We start from the raw sequence: 18,684 nt of genomic DNA on the forward strand, positions 1-18,684 counted from the left end.
TCTCTCTCTGTGAGGGGTGGCCATAGCTGAGTGGTTAGTGAGCCCGCCTAGGGAGCCAGAGACTCTGGTTGCCCCAGGTACGATTCCAGGCCAGGTCAGCAAATGTGTCGATGAAATGAAATTTGTCCCTGAGCAAGACTCTTAACCCCTAATTGCTCACAGGCACTCATTGGAAACAAGACCGCAAGGACTTTCATGAATGACCTGTTAAAGGAATTATCATTTCTCTTTCTCTCTCCTGGCCCCATATTATCGCTGCTTGCAGCTATATTTATTATTATTATTATTATTACTACATGATGATGGTGAGCACAGCATTGTAATGAATGCCTTTCTTTTCCTGATTTAAATCACTTCATATTTAATATTCACACTGTCTCTCTGTACTTGTATCCTGGTTGGCTGAGAGATGTTAGAGAATATAAGTGAGTGTTTGATGTTTAAACTCATATTGATCCATTTCATATATTATCAAGGTATTCATGGAACCCCTGGACTGGCATCATGACACCCTAGGGTGTCATTTATCACTAAATTAAAGCCCTAATTCATCATACAAGAGCGTCATAACCATAAAGCACAAAACAACACATAACCATACAGCACAAAACAACACATAACCATATAGCACAAAACAACACATAACCATATAGCACAAAACAACACATAACCATATAGCACAAAACAACACATAACCATACAGCACAAAACAACACATAACCATATAGCACAAAACAACACATAACCATACAGCACAAAACAACACATAACCATATAGCACAAAACAAAACATAACCATAAAGCACAAAACAACACATAACCATATAGCACAAAACAACACATAACCATATAGCACAAAACAACACATAACCATACAGCACAAAACAACACATAACCATACAGCACAAAACAACACATAACCATATAGCACAAAACAAAACATAACCATAAAGCACAAAACAACACATAACCATACAGCACAAAACAACACATAACCATACAGCACAAAACAACACATAACCATATAGCACAAAACAACACATAACCATATAGCACAAAACAACACATAACCATATAGCACAAAACAACACATAACCATACAGCACAAAACAACACATAACCATATAGCACAAAACAACACATAACCATATAGCACAAAACAACACATAACCATATAGTACAAAACAACACATAACCATATAGCACAAAACAACACATAACCATACAGCACAAAACAACACATAACCATATAGCACAAAACAACACATAACCATATAGCACAAAACAACACATAACCATATAGCACAAAACAACACATAACCATACAGCACAAAACAACACATAACCATACAGCACAAAACAACACATAACCATATAGCACAAAACAACACATAACCATACAGCACAAAACAACACATAACCATACAGCACAAAACAACACATAACCATATAGCACAAAACAACACATAACCATACAGCACAAAACAACACATAACCATATAGCACAAAACAACACATAACCATACAGCACAAAACAACACATAACCATACAGCACAAAACAACACATAACCATACAGCACAAAACAACACATAACCATACAGCACAAAACAACACATAACCATATAGCACAAAACAACACATAACCATACAGCACAAAACAACACATAACCATATAGCACAAAACAACACATAACCATACAGCACAAAACAACACATAACCATATAGCACAAAACAACACATAACCATACAGCACAAAACAACACATAACCATATAGCACTAAACAACACATAACCATACAGCACAAAACAACACATAACCATACAGCACAAAACAACACATAACCATACAGCACAAAACAACACATAACCATACAGCACAAAACAAAACGTAACCATAAAGCACAAAACAACATCACCAAGACAACACACTTGTCCATTAGAGACTTGTGGTGTCAGATGAACATAATCAACATGATCATAGATTCAGGAGTCTCTGTGTCGCCCTCATGTGGACAGACTCTACATAGCAGGCTGATAACATCACCTTGGTCTCTGCTGCAGGAGGACAAACATGATCATTATGTTACAATTATAGATAAAACACAGTTTAATGTGTAAACACAACGTGTGGGCCTTCCTCAGGTGATTTGTTGGTCTTTATTCAGATCAGCAGATAAAACGTATTGTTATTATATTATTTATTATTCTCCTGAATCTCTGATCATGTTGATTATGTTCATCTGACAGCAAATAAAACAAGTCTTTGATGTAGGAGGATACTCACAGTATGGTGGTGACGTCATGATGAGGAGACAGCTGTGTGGAAGATGTTGTTCAGTCTCTCTTTCTCCTCATAAACTATGTTAAATATGATGATATTAAAGTTGTTGTAGAGTCCATGTATCCATATGTATGAATGATTACAATGCTTCTTTCAGCTGATCTTCATCATAAAGTATTTAAAGTAAAAGGTAAAGTTGTTGTTATGATTCATGTAGGATAAAGTGTAGTCTAATATACAGATCAGATGTCAAATCACTTCCATGTGGAGTCACAGTGAATGAACCACAGACAGGATGTCTTTCTGTCTGTGATTACAATCCTGCTTTCAGCTGCAGATACAACACCTGATGATGATGATTGTTTAAAGGACCTTAATGGAAACAAGCCATAGTGTTTTCTTGGGTTTATAATCCTCTTTACAGACGTTGTATTTATCTGTACTTTATGCGCTTTTTGGGGGGGGTAAACTGTTAATAAAGTATTCAATCAATCAAAGCAGACCTGTAGCAACCTTACCAGAACACGTACATTACCATGGTGTATGGGAAATGTAGTCCTTGAAATGTAGTTCTTCTAGCGACTATTGCTTTTTTATTGAAGAAAAAGCGGAAGTGCTCACGTGGTTACTAACATGTGACATGACGCAGCCAGTCAGCATGTCAACATGATGCTCTGTTCTATGACGGTGTCCCTCACCGAAAATAGCAGATCTACAAGCTCACAACGCGTCTCATTGAGAGCTTGTAGATCTTAACATGTTATATAGTAGAAAGTAGATCATATTGCGTCATCTCATTTTTTTATGAACTGAGTGAAAAGTGGATTTATTGACGACTTGCACTTGTAGTGATTCATTTTGTCCACATGAGGGCGACAAAGGCTGTTCAGTACAAACAGATGAACGGAGTCAGATGTTGAACACACTGTAAACATTTATCACTGAATTAGTTTAATGATTCACATCAATGTTGTGTTTTTACCCCATGATGTATGTTAGTTAGTTAGTTAGTTACTACTACTACTACTACTACTACTACTACTACTACTACTACTACTACTACTACTACTACTACTACTACTACTACTACTACTACTAATAATAATAATAATAATAATAATAATAATAATAATAGTACATATATATACAATTAGAAGACATCTATAATAATATATATTTTAAATAGTTCACACTCATTTGTGGTATTTGTCTCTGTATATTTGCATACACAGTGACATTAGTCTGTGCCTCTCAGAGTTACAGACCTAAAGGGTCCATTTGGACCACCTTCATGGAACCCTGGACCACACTTTGAGAACCACTGTGTTACTGCATTGTGTCGTATGTAGGCCTAAAATGTTCATTTGTGTTCATTAGCCCTTTAGTTAGTTTTGTTTTGACTTTATACTGATATGAATATTTCATGTGCAGTTATTTCATATATTTATATTTAGAACAGGATATGAAGCCATGATTAAAAGCTTTTTAATAAATAAAATAAATGTTACTAATTTCTGCTCATTCATAGATATATTTATTGTAGCATATTTTAAAGCATATTTATAATATTTTCCATTGTTCAACAGACCATTTCTGTAGACGCATTAAGAATATGTTTTGTAGGCTACAGAAATAATGTTTAATCTATTTTCAAGCAGGCATCATGTCAGAGGTGATTTTATTTTTAATCTATCAATTTCAGACAATTTAAAACAATTTAAAAGTAGATCCTGATGGCTTAAACAAAATAAAACACATGATTCCAGTTCATGATTTGAAGTTAAAACATTTTGAAAGACAGTTGTATAAAATCCTTGTGACCTGAGGGTCACAACATGTGCTTAATCCCTGAACCAATAGCAGTCCAAGAGACACATCCACAGATATCTGAACCAATAGCAGTAGCTGGATCACATAGGCCATTGGTTCTCAAAGTGGGGTCCGGGGACCCCCAGGGGTCCTTGGGGGAGTACCAGGGGGGTCCCCAGCAAAATTAGTTATAGCAATAATATATAATATATATTATTATAATAATAATACAAGCTCATAGCGTGGTATGAGTGCCACCATATTAGCTTGTAGATCTGCTATTTTTTGAAAATCGTGAATACACACACACACACACACACACAGTTTTTTTTAAAGCAAACCTTTTTAACTAAAATCTTTGCTTCTAGGGGTCCCTGGCACCACATACAGTAGGCAACAGTGGAGAAAGGAGAAGATCTGCACATTCTCTTAATGCTCCCAAATATATTTTATTATAAAGCAGTAAAGAATAAAAACAATTTGGGCCTCTGCGGCCTTTATCAAGTTTACTGAACAGCATGTAAAGGGACCAGGCCCGGCGCCACGGGGGTGCCTGAGGGGGCCTGGCACCCTCAGTTTCAAATTGTGCCCCCTCAGTTTATTTTGCAAAAAAATAAAAAATTGGAAAAATCTTTATTTTTTTATAGTATTTTTTTTAATTAATTAATTTGAATCGGTAAAATCAGGCACAAATAAGAATTAAATGACATAAGCCTAACCTAACCCTAAAACCGAAATAAAGTAACAAAAAACTTGCGTCATTTCATATATTTTTTCTTTAAAAAAAGAAAAAATATCCTGGCGCCGGGCCTGAAAGGGACAGAGCTCACATCAGTCCATGAACTAAAGATATCCAGGACAACACCCCGCTTTACAAAAGAGAAAGAGAGGAGAGGAGAGGAGAGGAGAGGATACAAGCCAGTATTGTTCCTATAGCAATCAGGCATCAGGAAAACATATACACACACATACCCACAGACAAGTGACCATATCCCATACAAAATACCTGTCCACAATGTATACAAATATAATCTGAGCTCCCTGAACAATACACAGAACCCCACACAGTCATCTAAATACAGAATAAAAGACAAAAATACAGCATTAAAAAGACAACAAACAAGAATGCTTTGATGTCAAACTGCAATCCCTGAAGTGGGAGAGTCAGTGTGCGCTGAACGTGTTGTCTTCTTAAAGGACCAGCTGAAAGGTATACTGTACTTTTCCATGAACAGTAGGTATATTGTCTTATAGAGGTACTGTAGGTGAACATACCCAAACCTTCCCTCTAAACGCACCACAAATTACGCAATGTAATCGTGACAGGATGACTCATCAATTGCAAATGTTGCCTTATTTGGTTGAATTATGATAGATTCATTTTGAGGGGAAGTGGAGAGGGTGTATTCTTTCTTTGGGATTAGTTTACAGGGGGGCTGATGCTCAATGTAAATCACTTCTCCATTTATCATCCTGGTGTTGATCACTTCACTCAGCACGTCAACGTTTCCAGGTAACAGCAGTACTTTCAGAACTGTTATCATTATCAGTCAGTGGTGTATTAAACAGTAACACACATGCATGTCGTCATCCACAACGCTACCAAAGACAAGTCCAGAAAATCCAGTTACATTTATGATAACGTGAGTTTCTGTGATCTCGTCGGGGTCGATAGGCTCAAAGCCTTCATCCATCACATGGACAACAGACAGGGAAAGCCTTCATCCATCACATGGACAACAGACAGGGAAAGCCTTCATCCATCACATGGACAACAGACAGGGAAAGCCTTCACCCATGGAGCGGGTCTCCCAGTGTGGAAGGTGTAACTGACACACCGTCCCCTGATGACGGTTTATGTCAAACAGTTTTCCTGCAGGCCTCTTGCCAAGCTGGTCTAGAAGACTTTGGTTCCAGGGGACTGTCCTGTACGTCACATCTCCCTCTGTCTCCATCTTAAACACCAGGCCATTCACGCTGCATTGGAACAGTCCTGCTTGGGGGAAGTGGAGCTGGTAGCTTTCCTTGTTTTCTTCAATCATGATATCAGGCTTAGTGGCTCTTTGTGGCGTCAGTAGTGAAGCATCACTTAACTCATTCACTGCCAATGACGTCTTTTGACGGCTGTAAATCGAAAGCCCTCACTGCAAATTACATATTTGTATTTTTTTTTAAATTATTATTATTATTTTATTATCATTGTTTTCGCACACAGAACCAGGAGATAACGTGATCCAAAAATGTACTGCTCCATTCACTTCCTATAAGTATTTGGGAAATATTCTGTATCTGTCTTACTATGTATCTTTGGCGAGACATGTTATTTTCAACGGCGCAAGACAACTGAACGGGAGGTCGCGATGTCATTTTATTTTGTACGGAAGCACAGTTAACCCCCCGTGATCAGCAACCATCAGGGGATCCATCATACTGGAAATATTCTGTGACTACTTGAAAAGGTAAGAAAATAAAATCATGTAGAGTCAGAGTTAAGCTGTTGTTCCGCGTTACTCTGAAACTTGCCTCGTTCACTGTACATGGAATTAGGCTCAGTGAGGGTAAGCTCTGAGAACGAGGCAGGGGGTTAGATTCTCCCATCCTAAAATCACCAAAGTGTGTACTAAGATCAGGTTCATCTTGGAGCTCCAATGAGGGATATGGAGAAGACAGTGACTCTGTAACAGGATGGTCTGTGGTTGAGACATTGCAGGCTGTGTCACTGTCACATGAGGAAGACAACATGGGGGACTCTATAGCAAAAGAGGGAGACCTGGCAGGTATAATTATTCCTGTGCAGCATCTTGTGGACCTTTAGGAAGTGTTCCCTAAAAATAAAATAAAAAAGAACACAGAACATTCATCAATATCAAATAAACAAATCCACATTAACCATAAAATACTTTCCTTAGTGCCAGCTCTTAAACATTTCACTCTGACAGAATGTCACCAATGGGCCTCATTCAGTAACCTGGTCATACATTTTGTGTGTATTGCATAAGTCAATTCTGACGTGCGATTCATGAAAGGTGGTCCAGAGGCTTGATACACAAGTGTACCTCATTTTTGTTTGTAAGTCACAAGCGTGCTCCTGTGTAGATCATTTGCATGGAAACATCCAACAACAGACGAAAAACGTCATCACTCAAGCTTACAACGTGTCGGGACGCACCTCCATGACAACTTATAGATATTTTGGCAAGCGAGTCCCTCACGTGATGGATCTACTGAACGTTAATAAAGTAATAGCCTACTCTCATGTGTAATGAGAATAAGTAGTTTACACAGTTTAACCTCAAGACCAATGGCTAATAAAACCTGGAAAGGATATTAGGCTATATACTGTAAGCCCTTTCTACTGAACAATTGCTCGCTCACCTTTGCCGAGGTAAAAAGATGATGATGATTAATCAAAGCTTTATTGATTACCGAGTGGAAATCCGTCCTTTTGACGAACATATCCCCCACTGTCCTACATATGTTTGTTACTCTAGCTCCTGTTCATGAAAATATGTCAAGAATAACTGTGGTATGAGAAACAATGTAAAAGTGTTAAAACACTGAATTATTAAAATGTTCCTCTGAATATGGTATGTGATTTGAATGTGAATTTGATCATTTACTAAATATATCGCCTTAATGTCTCTGCTGCATTATTGAAAATGGACAGATAAATTCTACTAAGAAGCTGGTATTACTTTTCATAATGGTTGTAATAGCGGACAAAAACATTTTACACAAACCAGGTTCAATGTCGACATTTCAAAACCAAAAAAAGCCCCATTGTGAAGCACTTGAAATACAAGTTATTATTATTCCCACCTTATCGGTATGTGACTCAGACATTGTGTTGTCACTCTCTTCCAGTACCTGGGGGGCCACAGGCTGATTCTCTGGATCCTGATGGGCAGCTGGGGTGGAAATCAGAGACTGATGCAACTCCTCTGGCTCTGGAGAGGAGAGGAGAGGAGAGGAGAGGAGAGGAGAGGAGAGGAGAGGAGAGAGAGAAAAAGAGAAGAACAGACATGTGATATTTGATTAAAATTGTTCTGAATGAAAAGTAAAATAGTTCAATATAATAATTATAGAATTGAGAATAGGATTAGAATAGGATCCCCTCACTGCCCTTTTTGGAATCCCCATAATGCGTGTAGAGTTGGCTCTACACGCAGAGTCATTGCTTTCACAACTTTAATCACTAGAAGGCTTATTCTCCTTAAATGGATACACCCTCCCCTCCTACGCATAATAGATGGATTCATGACATTCTAAACTTGAACTTGAAAGGATCAGGTTCTCCCTTAACGGATCCTTGAAGATGTTTCCCAAAACCTGCCAACCTTTTCTGGACCACAGTGACACCTAGTGTTGATTTTGACAGCAAATTTTGATTTCGTTTTAGTCATAGTCTTTTGAATAAACTTCCATTTAGTTTTAGTCATATTTCAGTCGTTTGAAATGTTTCACTGTTAGTCTAGTTTTAGTCGACTAAATATCATTAGAATGTAGTAGACTAAATCTACAGTTGATTTAGACGACTAAAATGTATTCTGGTGGTGCCTTGATGGTGTCGTAAAGCCTGATTTTACACTTGACTGCGTGCTGAAAATAGCAGATCTACAAGCTCACAACGCGCCGTGCTGCGACGCGTTGTGAGCTTGTAGATCTGCTATTTTCAGAGCGCAACACTGAGCGCAACCAAACATAACATGACTTGTCTATTAGTTCTACTGGATTTGTTGATGAAATTGTCAATATATTTAGTCTTAGTTTTAGTCATCGTAGCTTAGTTTTTATTTCGTTTTTATGTAGTTTTCGTCAGTTAAAAAAGGTAGTCGACCAACATTTTTCGTCATAGTTTTAGTCGACGAAATCAACACTGTTGACACCCTTACGATGGAAAAAGAACTCACTAATTAGTGTCTCAAGCAGAGAACCCCCCTCCCCTCCCTCTCCTCTCTCTCTCTTTCCTCGGTATGAATGTGAGTGTCTTTGGTTACTGTCTGTCTTTGTCTATTCATTTTATATTGTTTTGATACGCCTTGCATTTAAACATGTATGTGTGTTATCTTGTTACTGTTTTGTTCTGTTATGTTGTGTTTGTTGTTTTGTTTTAATTGTTTTTTTTTTTGTCATAAAATTACAGACCTCTTTGTCTTTACTATGGCCACAATGTTGTTTTTACTGTCTGCAAAAAAGTGATGAATAGATTTGTAAAATGAAAAAGAATAGGATTATAGAAGTGTTACTCACTTGTCCCTTTACTCTGAGTGCTGACTGAGGAGCTACTGGAGGCCTCCTCTTCCTCTCTGATCTGTTTCTTCTCCTCCTGCTTCCTGCCCTCGCTGGTCGACACAGATGATGACGAAGATGATGAAGGTGTGTCCATGGACCGGCCTTCACACCCATCTCCTGACGGCTGCTCTTTCTTTATCAGAGAAATATATGTATAAAAACACTTGAAAACAATGACTTCATTAAATGTGTTGGAGTTATTTTAATAAGAGGAAAGCATGGCGTGGTCCATAAAAGTTTTCTTTTCTGAAAACGGGACGCACCGCCTTGACAACTTATAGATATTTTGCCAAGCGAGTCCCTCACGCGATGGATCTACTGAACGTTAATAAAGCAATAGCCTACTCTCATGTGTAATGAGAATAAGCAGTTTACACAGTTTAACCTCAAGACCAATGGCTAATAAAACCTGGAAGAGATATTAGGTTATATACTGTAAGCCCTTTCTACTGAACAATTGCTCCCTCACCTTTGCCGAGGTAAAAAGATGATGCTAGAATCCGCCTATATCTGATATTTTCTAATCAAAGCTTTATTGATTACAGAGGGGAAATCCATCCTTTGGAAGAACATATCCTCCACTGTCCTACATCTGTTTGTTACTCTACCTCCTGTTCATCTCAAGAATAACTGTGGTATGAGAAACAATGTAACAGTGTTAAAACACTGAATTATTAAAATGTTCCTCTGAATATGTTATGTGATTTGAATGTGAATTTGATCATTTATTAAATATATCACCTTAATGTCTCTGCTGCATTATTGAAAATGGACAGGTACATTCCACTAAGAAGCTGGTATTACTTTTCATATTGGTTGTAATAGCGGACAAAAACATTTCACACAAACCAGGTTTAATGTTGACATTTTCAAACCAAAAAAGCCCCATCGTGAAGCACTAGAAATATAAATTATTATTATTCCCACCTTATCGATATGTAACTCAGACAACATTGTGTTGTCACTCTCTTCCAGTAACTGGGGGGCCACAGGCTGATGGAAGGACTGGTTCTCTGGATCCTGATGGGCAGCTGGGGTGGAAATCAGAGACTGATTCTCCTCTGGCTCTGGAGAGGAGAGGAGAGGAGAGGAGAGGAGAGGAGAGGAGAGGAGAGGAGAGGAGAGGAGAGGAGAGGAGAGGAGGAATAGAGGAGAGGAGAGGAGGAATAGAGGAGAGGAGAGACAGAAAAAGAGAAGAACAGACATGTGATCTTTGATTAAAATTGTTCTGAATGAAAAGTAAAATAGTTCAATATAATAATTGTAGAATTGAGAATAGGATTAGAATAGGATCCCCTCACTGCTCTTTTTGGAATCCCCATAATCCCTAATGCGTCCAACTCACGCCGAGTCATTGATTTCACAACTTTACTCGCTAGGAGGCTTATTCTCCTTAAATGGATACACCCTCCCCTCCTACGCATAATAGATGGATTCATGTTCTAAACTTGAACTTGAAAGGATCAGGTTCTCCCTTAACGGCTCCTTGAAGATGTTTCCCAAAACCTGCCAAACTTTTCTGGACCACAGTGACACCTAGTGTTGATTTTGACAGCAAATTTTGATTTAGTTTTAGTCATATTTCAGTAGTTTGAAATGTTTTACTGTTAGTCTAGTTTTAGTCGACTAAATATCATAAGAATGTAGTAGACTAAATCTACAGTTGATTTAGACGACTAAAATGTATTCTGGTGGTGCCTTGATGGTGTCGTAAAGCCTGATTTTACACTTGACTGCATGCTGAAAAAAGCAGATCTACAAGCTCACAACGCACAGCGCTGCGACACGTTGTGAGCTTGTAGATCTGCTATTTTCAGAGCGCAACACTGAGCGCAACCAAACATAAAATGACTCGTCTATTAGTACTGGATTTGTTGATGAAGTTGTCAATATATTTAGTCTTAGTTTTAGTCATCATAGCTTAGTTTTTATTTCGTTTTTATGTCGTTTTCGTCAGTGAACAAAGGTAGTCGACCAACATTTTTCGTCATAGTTTTAGTCGACAAAATTAACACTGTTGACACCCTTACGATGGAAGAAGAACTCACTAATTATAGTGTCTTAAAGGGCAAGACCACTTTAGTAGAGGTTTGGGTTGTGTAGTTACCTTGCCATGATGTAACTCCAAAGGTGGACAAGAAATACAAAATAATTGCGCCATTGATTAGAAATTGATAATTCAAAATATGCTCCTCATTGACTTACATTGTACGGTAAAACAGCTCTCAAAGTCACTCTTTTAGCACAGAAATGAACGCAAACAAAGTTGATTCAGACAATATAGAACATCACCAAACCCAGTACTGTTTTTCTTTTTAAATAAAAATGTCAACTTCCTGTTGATTTTGCCATTTTTAATAAGTAGAAAACCCGGACTGGATCGGCGGATCCGGATCCAGATCTTCAAATAGTAAAATCAACAGGAAGTTGACATTTTTATTAAAAAAACAAACAGTACTGGGTTTGGTGATGCTCTATATTGACTGAATCAGCTATGTTTGGGTTCATTTATGTGCTAAAAGAGTGACTTTGAGAGCTGTTTCACCGTACAATGTATGTCAATGAGGAGCATATTTTGAATTATCAATTTCTAATCAATGGAGCAATTATTTTTGATTTCTTGCCGACCTTTGGAGTTACATCATGGCAAGGTAACTACACAACCCAAACCTCTACCAAAGTGGTCTTACCCTTTAAGCAGAGAACCCCCCTCCCCTCCCTCTCCTCTTTCTCTTTCCTCGGTATGAATGTGAGTGTCTTTAGTGTCTGTCTTGTCTATTCATTTTATATTGTTTTGATACGCCTTGCATTTAAACATGTATGTGTGTTATCTTGTTACTGTTTTGTTCTGTTATGTTGTGTTTGTTGTTTTGTTTTAATTGTTATTTTTGGTCAGAAAATTACAGACCTCTTTGTCTTTACTATTGCCACAATGTTGTTTTTATTGTCTGCAAAAAAGTGATGAATAGATTTGTAAAATGAAAAAGAATAGGATTATAGAAGTGTTACTCACTTGTCCCTTTACTCTGAGTGCTGACTGAGGAGCTACTGGAGGCCTCCTCTTCCTCTCTGATCTGTTTCTTCTCCTCCTGCTTCCTGCCCTCGCTGGTCGACACAGATGATGACGAAGATGATGAAGGTGTGTCCATGGACCGGCCTTCACACCCATCTCCTGACGGCTGCTCTTTCTTTATCAGAGAAATATATGTATTAAAACACTTGAAAACAATGACTTCATTAAATGTGTTGGAGTTATTTTAATAAGAGGAAAGCATGGCGTGGTCCATAAAAGTTTTCTTTTCTGAAAACGGGACGCACCGCCTTGACAACTTATAGATATTTTGGCAAGTGAGTCCCTCACGCGATGGATGACTGAACGTTAATAAAGTAATAGCCTACTCTCATGTGTAATGAGAATAAGCAGTTTACACAGTTTAACCTCAAGACCAATGGCTAATAAAACCTGGAAGAGATATTAGGTTATATACTGTAAGCCCTTTCTACTGAACAATTGCTCCCTCACCTTGGCCGAGGTAAAAAGATGATGCTAGAATCCGCCTATATCTGATATTTTTTAATCAAAGTTTTATTGATTACAGAGGGGAAATCCATCCTTTGGAAGAACATATCCTCCACTGTCTTACATCTGTTTATTACTCTACCTCCTGTTCATGAAAATATCTCAAGAATAACTGTGGTATGAGAAACAATGTAAAAGTGTTAAAACACTGAATTATTAAAATGTTCCTCTGAATATGGTATGTGATTTGAATGTGAATTTGATCAATTATTAAATATATCACCTTGATGTCTCTGCTGCATTATTGAAAATGGACAGATACATTCCACTAAGAAGCTGGTATTACTTGTCATAATGGTTGTAATAGCGGACAAAAACATTTTACACAAACCAGGTTCAATGTCGACATTTCAAAACCAAAAAAAGCCCCATCGTGAAGAACTAGAAATAAATTATTATTATTCCCACCTTATCGGTATGTAACTCAGACAACATTGTGTTGTCACTCTCTTCCAGTAACTGGGGGGCCACAGGCTGATGGAAGGACTGGTTCTCTGGATCCTGATGGGCAGCTGGGGTGGAAATCAGAGACTGATTCAACTCCTCTGGCTCTGGAGAGGAGAGGAGAGGAGAGGAGAGGAGAGGAGAGGAGAGGAGGAATAGAGGAGAGGAGAGAGAGAAAAAGAGAAGAACAAACATGTGATATTTGATTACAATTGTTCTGAATGAAAAGTAAAATAGTTCAATATAATAATTATAGAATTGAGAATAGGATTAGAATAGGATCCCCTCACTGCTCTTTTTGGAATCCCCATAATCCCTAATGCGTCCAACTCCACACGCCGAGTCATTGCTTTCACAACTTTACTCACTAGGAGGCTTATTCTCCTTAAATGGATACACCCCTCCCCTCCTACGCATAATAGATGGATTCATGACATTCTAAACTTGAACTTGAACTTGAAAGGATCAGGTTCTCCCTTAACGGCTCCTTGAAGATGTTTCCCAAAACCTGCCAACCTTTTCTGGACCACAGTGACACCTAGTGTTGATTTAGACAGCTAATTTTGATTTAGTTTTAGTCATAGTCTTTTGAATAAACTTCCATTTAGTTTGAGTCATATTTCAGTCGTTTGAAATGTTTTACTGTTAGTCTAGTTTTAGTCGACTAAATATCATAAGATTATAGTCGACTAAATCTTAAGTTGATTTAGACGACTAAAATGTATTTTGGCGGTGCCTTGATGGCGTCGTAAAGCCTGATTTTACACTTGGTTGCATGCTGAAAATAGCATATCTACAAGCTTGTAGATCTGATATTTTCAGAGCGCAACACCCGAGCGCAACCAAACATAAAATGACTTGTCTTTTAGTTCTACTGGATTTGTTGATGAAATTGTCAATATATTTAGTCTTAGTTTTAGTCATCGTAGCTTAGTTTTTATTTAGTTTTTATGTAGTTTTCGTCAGTGAAAAAAGGTAGTCGACCAACATTTTTCGTCATAGTTTTAGTCGACCAAATCAACACTGTTGACACCCTTACGATGGAAGAAGAACTCACTAATTAGTGTCTTGAACAGAGAACCCCCCTCCCCTCCCTCTCCTCTCTCTCTCTCTCTTTCCTCGGTATGAATGTGAGGGTCTTTACTGTCTGTCTTTGTCTATTCATTTTATATTGTTTTGATACGCCTTGCATTTAAACATGTATGTGTGTTATCTTGTTACTGTTTTGTTCTGTTATGTTGTGTTTGTTGTTTTGTTTTAATTGTTTTTTTTTGGTCATAAAATTACAGACCTCTTTGTCTTTACTATGGCCACAATGTTGTTTTTACTGTCTGCAAAAAAGTAATAAAGAGATTTGTAAAAAGAAAAAGTAATAATAGGATTATAGAAGTGTTACTCACTTGTCCCTTTACTCTGAGTGCTGACTGAGGAGCTACTGGAGGCCTCCTCTTCCTCTCTCCTCTGTTTCTTCTCCTCCTGCTTCCTGCCCTCGATAGTCGACACAGATGATGATGAAGATGATGAAGGTGTGTCCATGGACCGGCCTTCACACCCACCTCCTGATGGCGGCTCTCTCTTTACCAGAGAAAAATATATGACTTCATTATTAGTGTTGAAGATGATATTTTAATAAGAGGAAAGCATGGCGTGGTCCATAAAAGTTTTCTTTTCTGAAAACAAGTCTAGGAGTGAAACATGAAAGAAAGACTGTCCTAAGTGAGCAAAGCTACGCCTGGTTCCAGAGACACTGGCCCTCATTTATCAAAGTGGTGTAGACCAAATACATGGACATGCACGCCTACTTTATTATTATTAAGTGACAGTGACAATGACAATTAAAATAATAGACTAACATCTTATTTGCAGTGTTACAAGTCAGGTGCTTAATCATTCACTCATTTAAACAAACCCTTTAACAGTCATTCAGATAAGTTTGCAGATCTGGGTGCATTAGCTATTTTTAAATAGCAGATCTACAAGCTCACAAGCGTCGCAATGTGACGTGTTGTGAGCTTATAGATCTGCTATTTTCAAAATATATGAGCACTTGTGCGAAAGCATTTTTGGGAGTCGGGACCGGTGGCGGTGCTGTAATCTTTTCATGGACAATGAGGTCTCCAAACCTATACAGTAGTGGGTCCTATATGGAGTTATGTACAACCTGGGTTAAGCATAGAAACACCATTATGACTGCCTCTCCAGGCTATCTCTCATTAACGTGGCGGCACGGGACTCACTGCAGCCTGAACCGCACAAGGAATACATGACTGCTTTATTTTAGTGTAACTTTAACACGCACTGCTCGGTATGGATTAAATAAATTAATATACAAACGTATTCCCTTCATGGCGACGTGATTGGTATCATAATCTGTCATTCATGTAGGCTACTAGCCTACGTGACAAAGATTGTACCGTAACGGAATACACGAAAGACACAGTTGGGCTTGCAAGTAGGTGTGTGTGTGTGTGTGTGTGTGTGTGTGTGTGTGTGTGTGTGTGTGTGTGTGTGTGTGTGTGTGTGTGTGTGTGTGTGTGTGTGTGTGTGTGTGTGTGTGTGTGTGTGTGTGTGTGTGTGTGTCTTGACAGGCAGCGGGGAGGGCGGGGGAAACTCTTCTTATTGGCTTTCCATACTTTTTTTTGGTCGTATTCTGGTTCGTAAACATTAGACATTATGTCGTAAAATCGGGCCGCTTCGAGAATATTTAAGGGCGTGTTATTTAAATGACAGTCGGTTTCAGCCGTCAGATTTATCAAAGGACAGACGATATGTACGCTATGATTGGCTGTATAGGATTGCTTGATAAATGTCACTTGGGCGTTGGGTAAGGGCAAATATAAGCTACAAAATAAGCAGTTTTTTACACTGATAAATGAGGGCCACTGTGATCACCAGTTTTCCATTTACAAACACAAAGATGTCTCTGCTTTGTTTGAGTCTGTTATCTTGGTTCTAAACTGGAGGATCGTGAGGTTTTTCTTAATACCAGGTAGTTAAGGTAGTGCATACGCCAGTAGAAAAGCCGATGTGAGTTCAGTTCAGTTGGAAATTGGCTCGTGTCACTTCCAAACTACCGCTGCTTTTCACATGCTGCTAGTGCTGACAGAATGAACTTGAAGCTGAAATGAATGAGGAAACAATGCGGAACAGACGAATCCGGTAGTTACAACATCTCAGAGGCACCGAACAGACACATTTAGCTTGGGTCCCGCCCCCACCCGAAACTCTGAATGACGTCATATTACAAACCGATTTCTTTTCCCGGCTTTCCTAGTGGAACATGCATTGGGATTTAGTTATACTCATTTGAGTTGAGAACCATTGTGTTAACACATTGGCTGCCAAGAACGCAGATCAGCGTTCTTTCAAAAAAAAAAAAAATCAAAATAAAAGTTTTTTTTTTATTTTTTAATTTGACCCAAAGACTAAGGAGATATGATTTTCCGAAGATTTAGACTCCCATCCACTTCCTTGTAACTTAAAACTTAAAAATTCTGTATCTCGGCTCCTAAGTACTTTTTTTTTCTCATTGAAAAAGTCTGGCAGTCTACTGTAGGAAAAAAAAAAAAAGATGGCAGCCAATGTGTTGTTAATAAGTATCTCACCTCTGGTTTCTCCTCCATCTTCATGTCAGGCTGATCCTGGACCATCTTGTCTGAGGCCTTGCTTTCTGCCTCCTCATATTCCCTGTTTCAATAACAACACATCAGTAATAACACATTCATACAATGTCAAGTGCAATCTGACTCCTGCAGTTACACATGGTTAGTTACAGTAGAACAGATAGGGCAGAACACCCTTAGTAAACTACCGTAGTCAACTAATTAGTCATTGTCCTTTTGGAGACTATAGGTTAACACACCTTTAACTCTAAACCATCAGGTGCCCAGTTTAGGAAATAGAGGAAAGAATAGGAAACATTTGTACAAGATATGCAGCAATGCAGCCATGTCACCTTTGATCTCACATAAGTCGCTCTGGATATGAGTGTCTGCTAAAATGCCTAAACTGTAACTAGTTTGAGTATGATTATATGTATGTAATTAAATAGGCTAACACTTGTTAGTTAGCCTATGTTTCTATGTTGCTTGCTACGATATTATACAAAAGGTGACAATATTACATTTTAATACATTTGGAATATGCATAACTTTGGATATAATATCACAGTTTCGTCATAATGTGTGTTCACTGCAGCAAAACGATTACACCCCAACTGGCACATTATTGATTTGGTGAACTTTCATTGTTTTCTGTGTAATGACTTGGTCCTAAATAAATGAGATAAAGGCATTTTATGATCTACGTGTCAATGTACCAAAAATATGTTTTCAGGGTGGTCCGTTTGTTCCAGTCTTCTGCTTTGGTAAACATGTAGACACTTAGCAACAGACCAGGAAATGTCTTCAACAGGTCAAAATCAGCTGCATCCTTAGCACTGTAGACAGACAGACAGACAGACAGACAGACAGACAGACAGACAGACTGATTCGATAGATAGGTACCGTATATTAGACAGACAGAGATAACATTATTTTACTGACCACAAACAGCAATGACAGGCTTATGGTCCAACTTTTCTTTCTTAAAGTATTAAAACACCTCACATTATTTCATTCAGCTTCATGGCTCAGAATCATTGAAATATTTGTTTATTAATCAAATCAAATCACTGTATCTTCTTTGTCCGGTGGCTGTGAAGCAGGTTGACTATCATTTTCCATATGAGATGTACTTTATAGATTATGTAAACCCAGAGTATATAAAGAGTGTAAAACAACACCCTGATGATGTCATGATGGTTGTTTCCTTTGATATACATACGTGTATTTTAGCTGACAGTCAATGTGCATTGGTCTAATTCTAAATCTGATCTAAACACTGATCAATAATAAAATACACAGGGGGGGGGGGTATGGTATCCGTACCAACATCTCTTGTCCTATGTGTAATGATTGTGGCCTTGACCTTTGACCCTTTCAACCCAAAACATGTAACCATTTCTTGGGGGCAGCCGCTGAGCATTCCACCAAGTTTCATACAAATATGTTTCTGTTCTCATCCTTTGACCTGAAAACAACCTATACCTCAGCTCATGAAAGGAAATAAACAGCACAGACTTATCCACACACAATTACACTGATAAAAGGGTCGGAGAAAACTACACTTTGTTTACACTTACTGCACATTGAAATTGCGTATAAAGCGCAGCAATCCAAATCCATTCTCAGAGTAGTTCTTAGGATTCATCTTCTGAACCACATCAGCTGGCAGC

The 18,684-nt window shown here is 38.2% G+C and overlaps 2 protein-coding genes across 10 annotated transcripts in view; one reads left to right on the plus strand and one right to left on the minus strand.

Moving 5' to 3' along the window:
- The window catches only part of tmem259 (transmembrane protein 259), a 298,209-nt gene that overhangs the window by 3,176 nt on the left and 276,349 nt on the right, over positions 1–18,684 (plus strand). The window lies entirely within an intron of this gene.
- The window catches only part of LOC311052686 (uncharacterized protein), a 90,799-nt gene continuing 76,065 nt past the window's right edge, over positions 3,951–18,684 (minus strand). For 6 of the 7 annotated variants that reach the window (XM_084067791.1, XM_084067787.1, XM_084067788.1 and 3 more), the window contains 10 exons: positions 18,592–18,683; positions 17,728–17,847; positions 17,015–17,096; positions 14,810–14,984; positions 13,374–13,516; positions 12,399–12,573; positions 10,313–10,452; positions 9,344–9,518; positions 7,913–8,040; positions 3,951–6,918 (listed from right to left, as the gene is read on the minus strand). In XM_084067791.1, coding sequence (XP_083923917.1) covers positions 6,877–6,918; positions 7,913–8,040; positions 9,344–9,518; positions 10,313–10,452; positions 12,399–12,573; positions 13,374–13,516; positions 14,810–14,984; positions 17,015–17,096; positions 17,728–17,847; positions 18,592–18,683 — 1,272 coding nt within the window. In that variant the 3' untranslated portion in view covers positions 3,951–6,876. The remainder of the gene's footprint in view (positions 6,919–7,912; positions 8,041–9,343; positions 9,519–10,312; positions 10,453–12,398; positions 12,574–13,373; positions 13,517–14,809; positions 14,985–17,014; positions 17,097–17,727; positions 17,848–18,591; position 18,684) is intronic. The other variant, XM_084067790.1, reaches the window with a different exon arrangement.

The sequence above is a fragment of the Gymnoscopelus microlampas genome, assembly GCF_963454915.1.
Source record: "Gymnoscopelus microlampas genome assembly, chromosome: 9".
Lineage (NCBI taxonomy): Eukaryota > Metazoa > Chordata > Actinopteri > Myctophiformes > Myctophidae > Gymnoscopelus > Gymnoscopelus microlampas.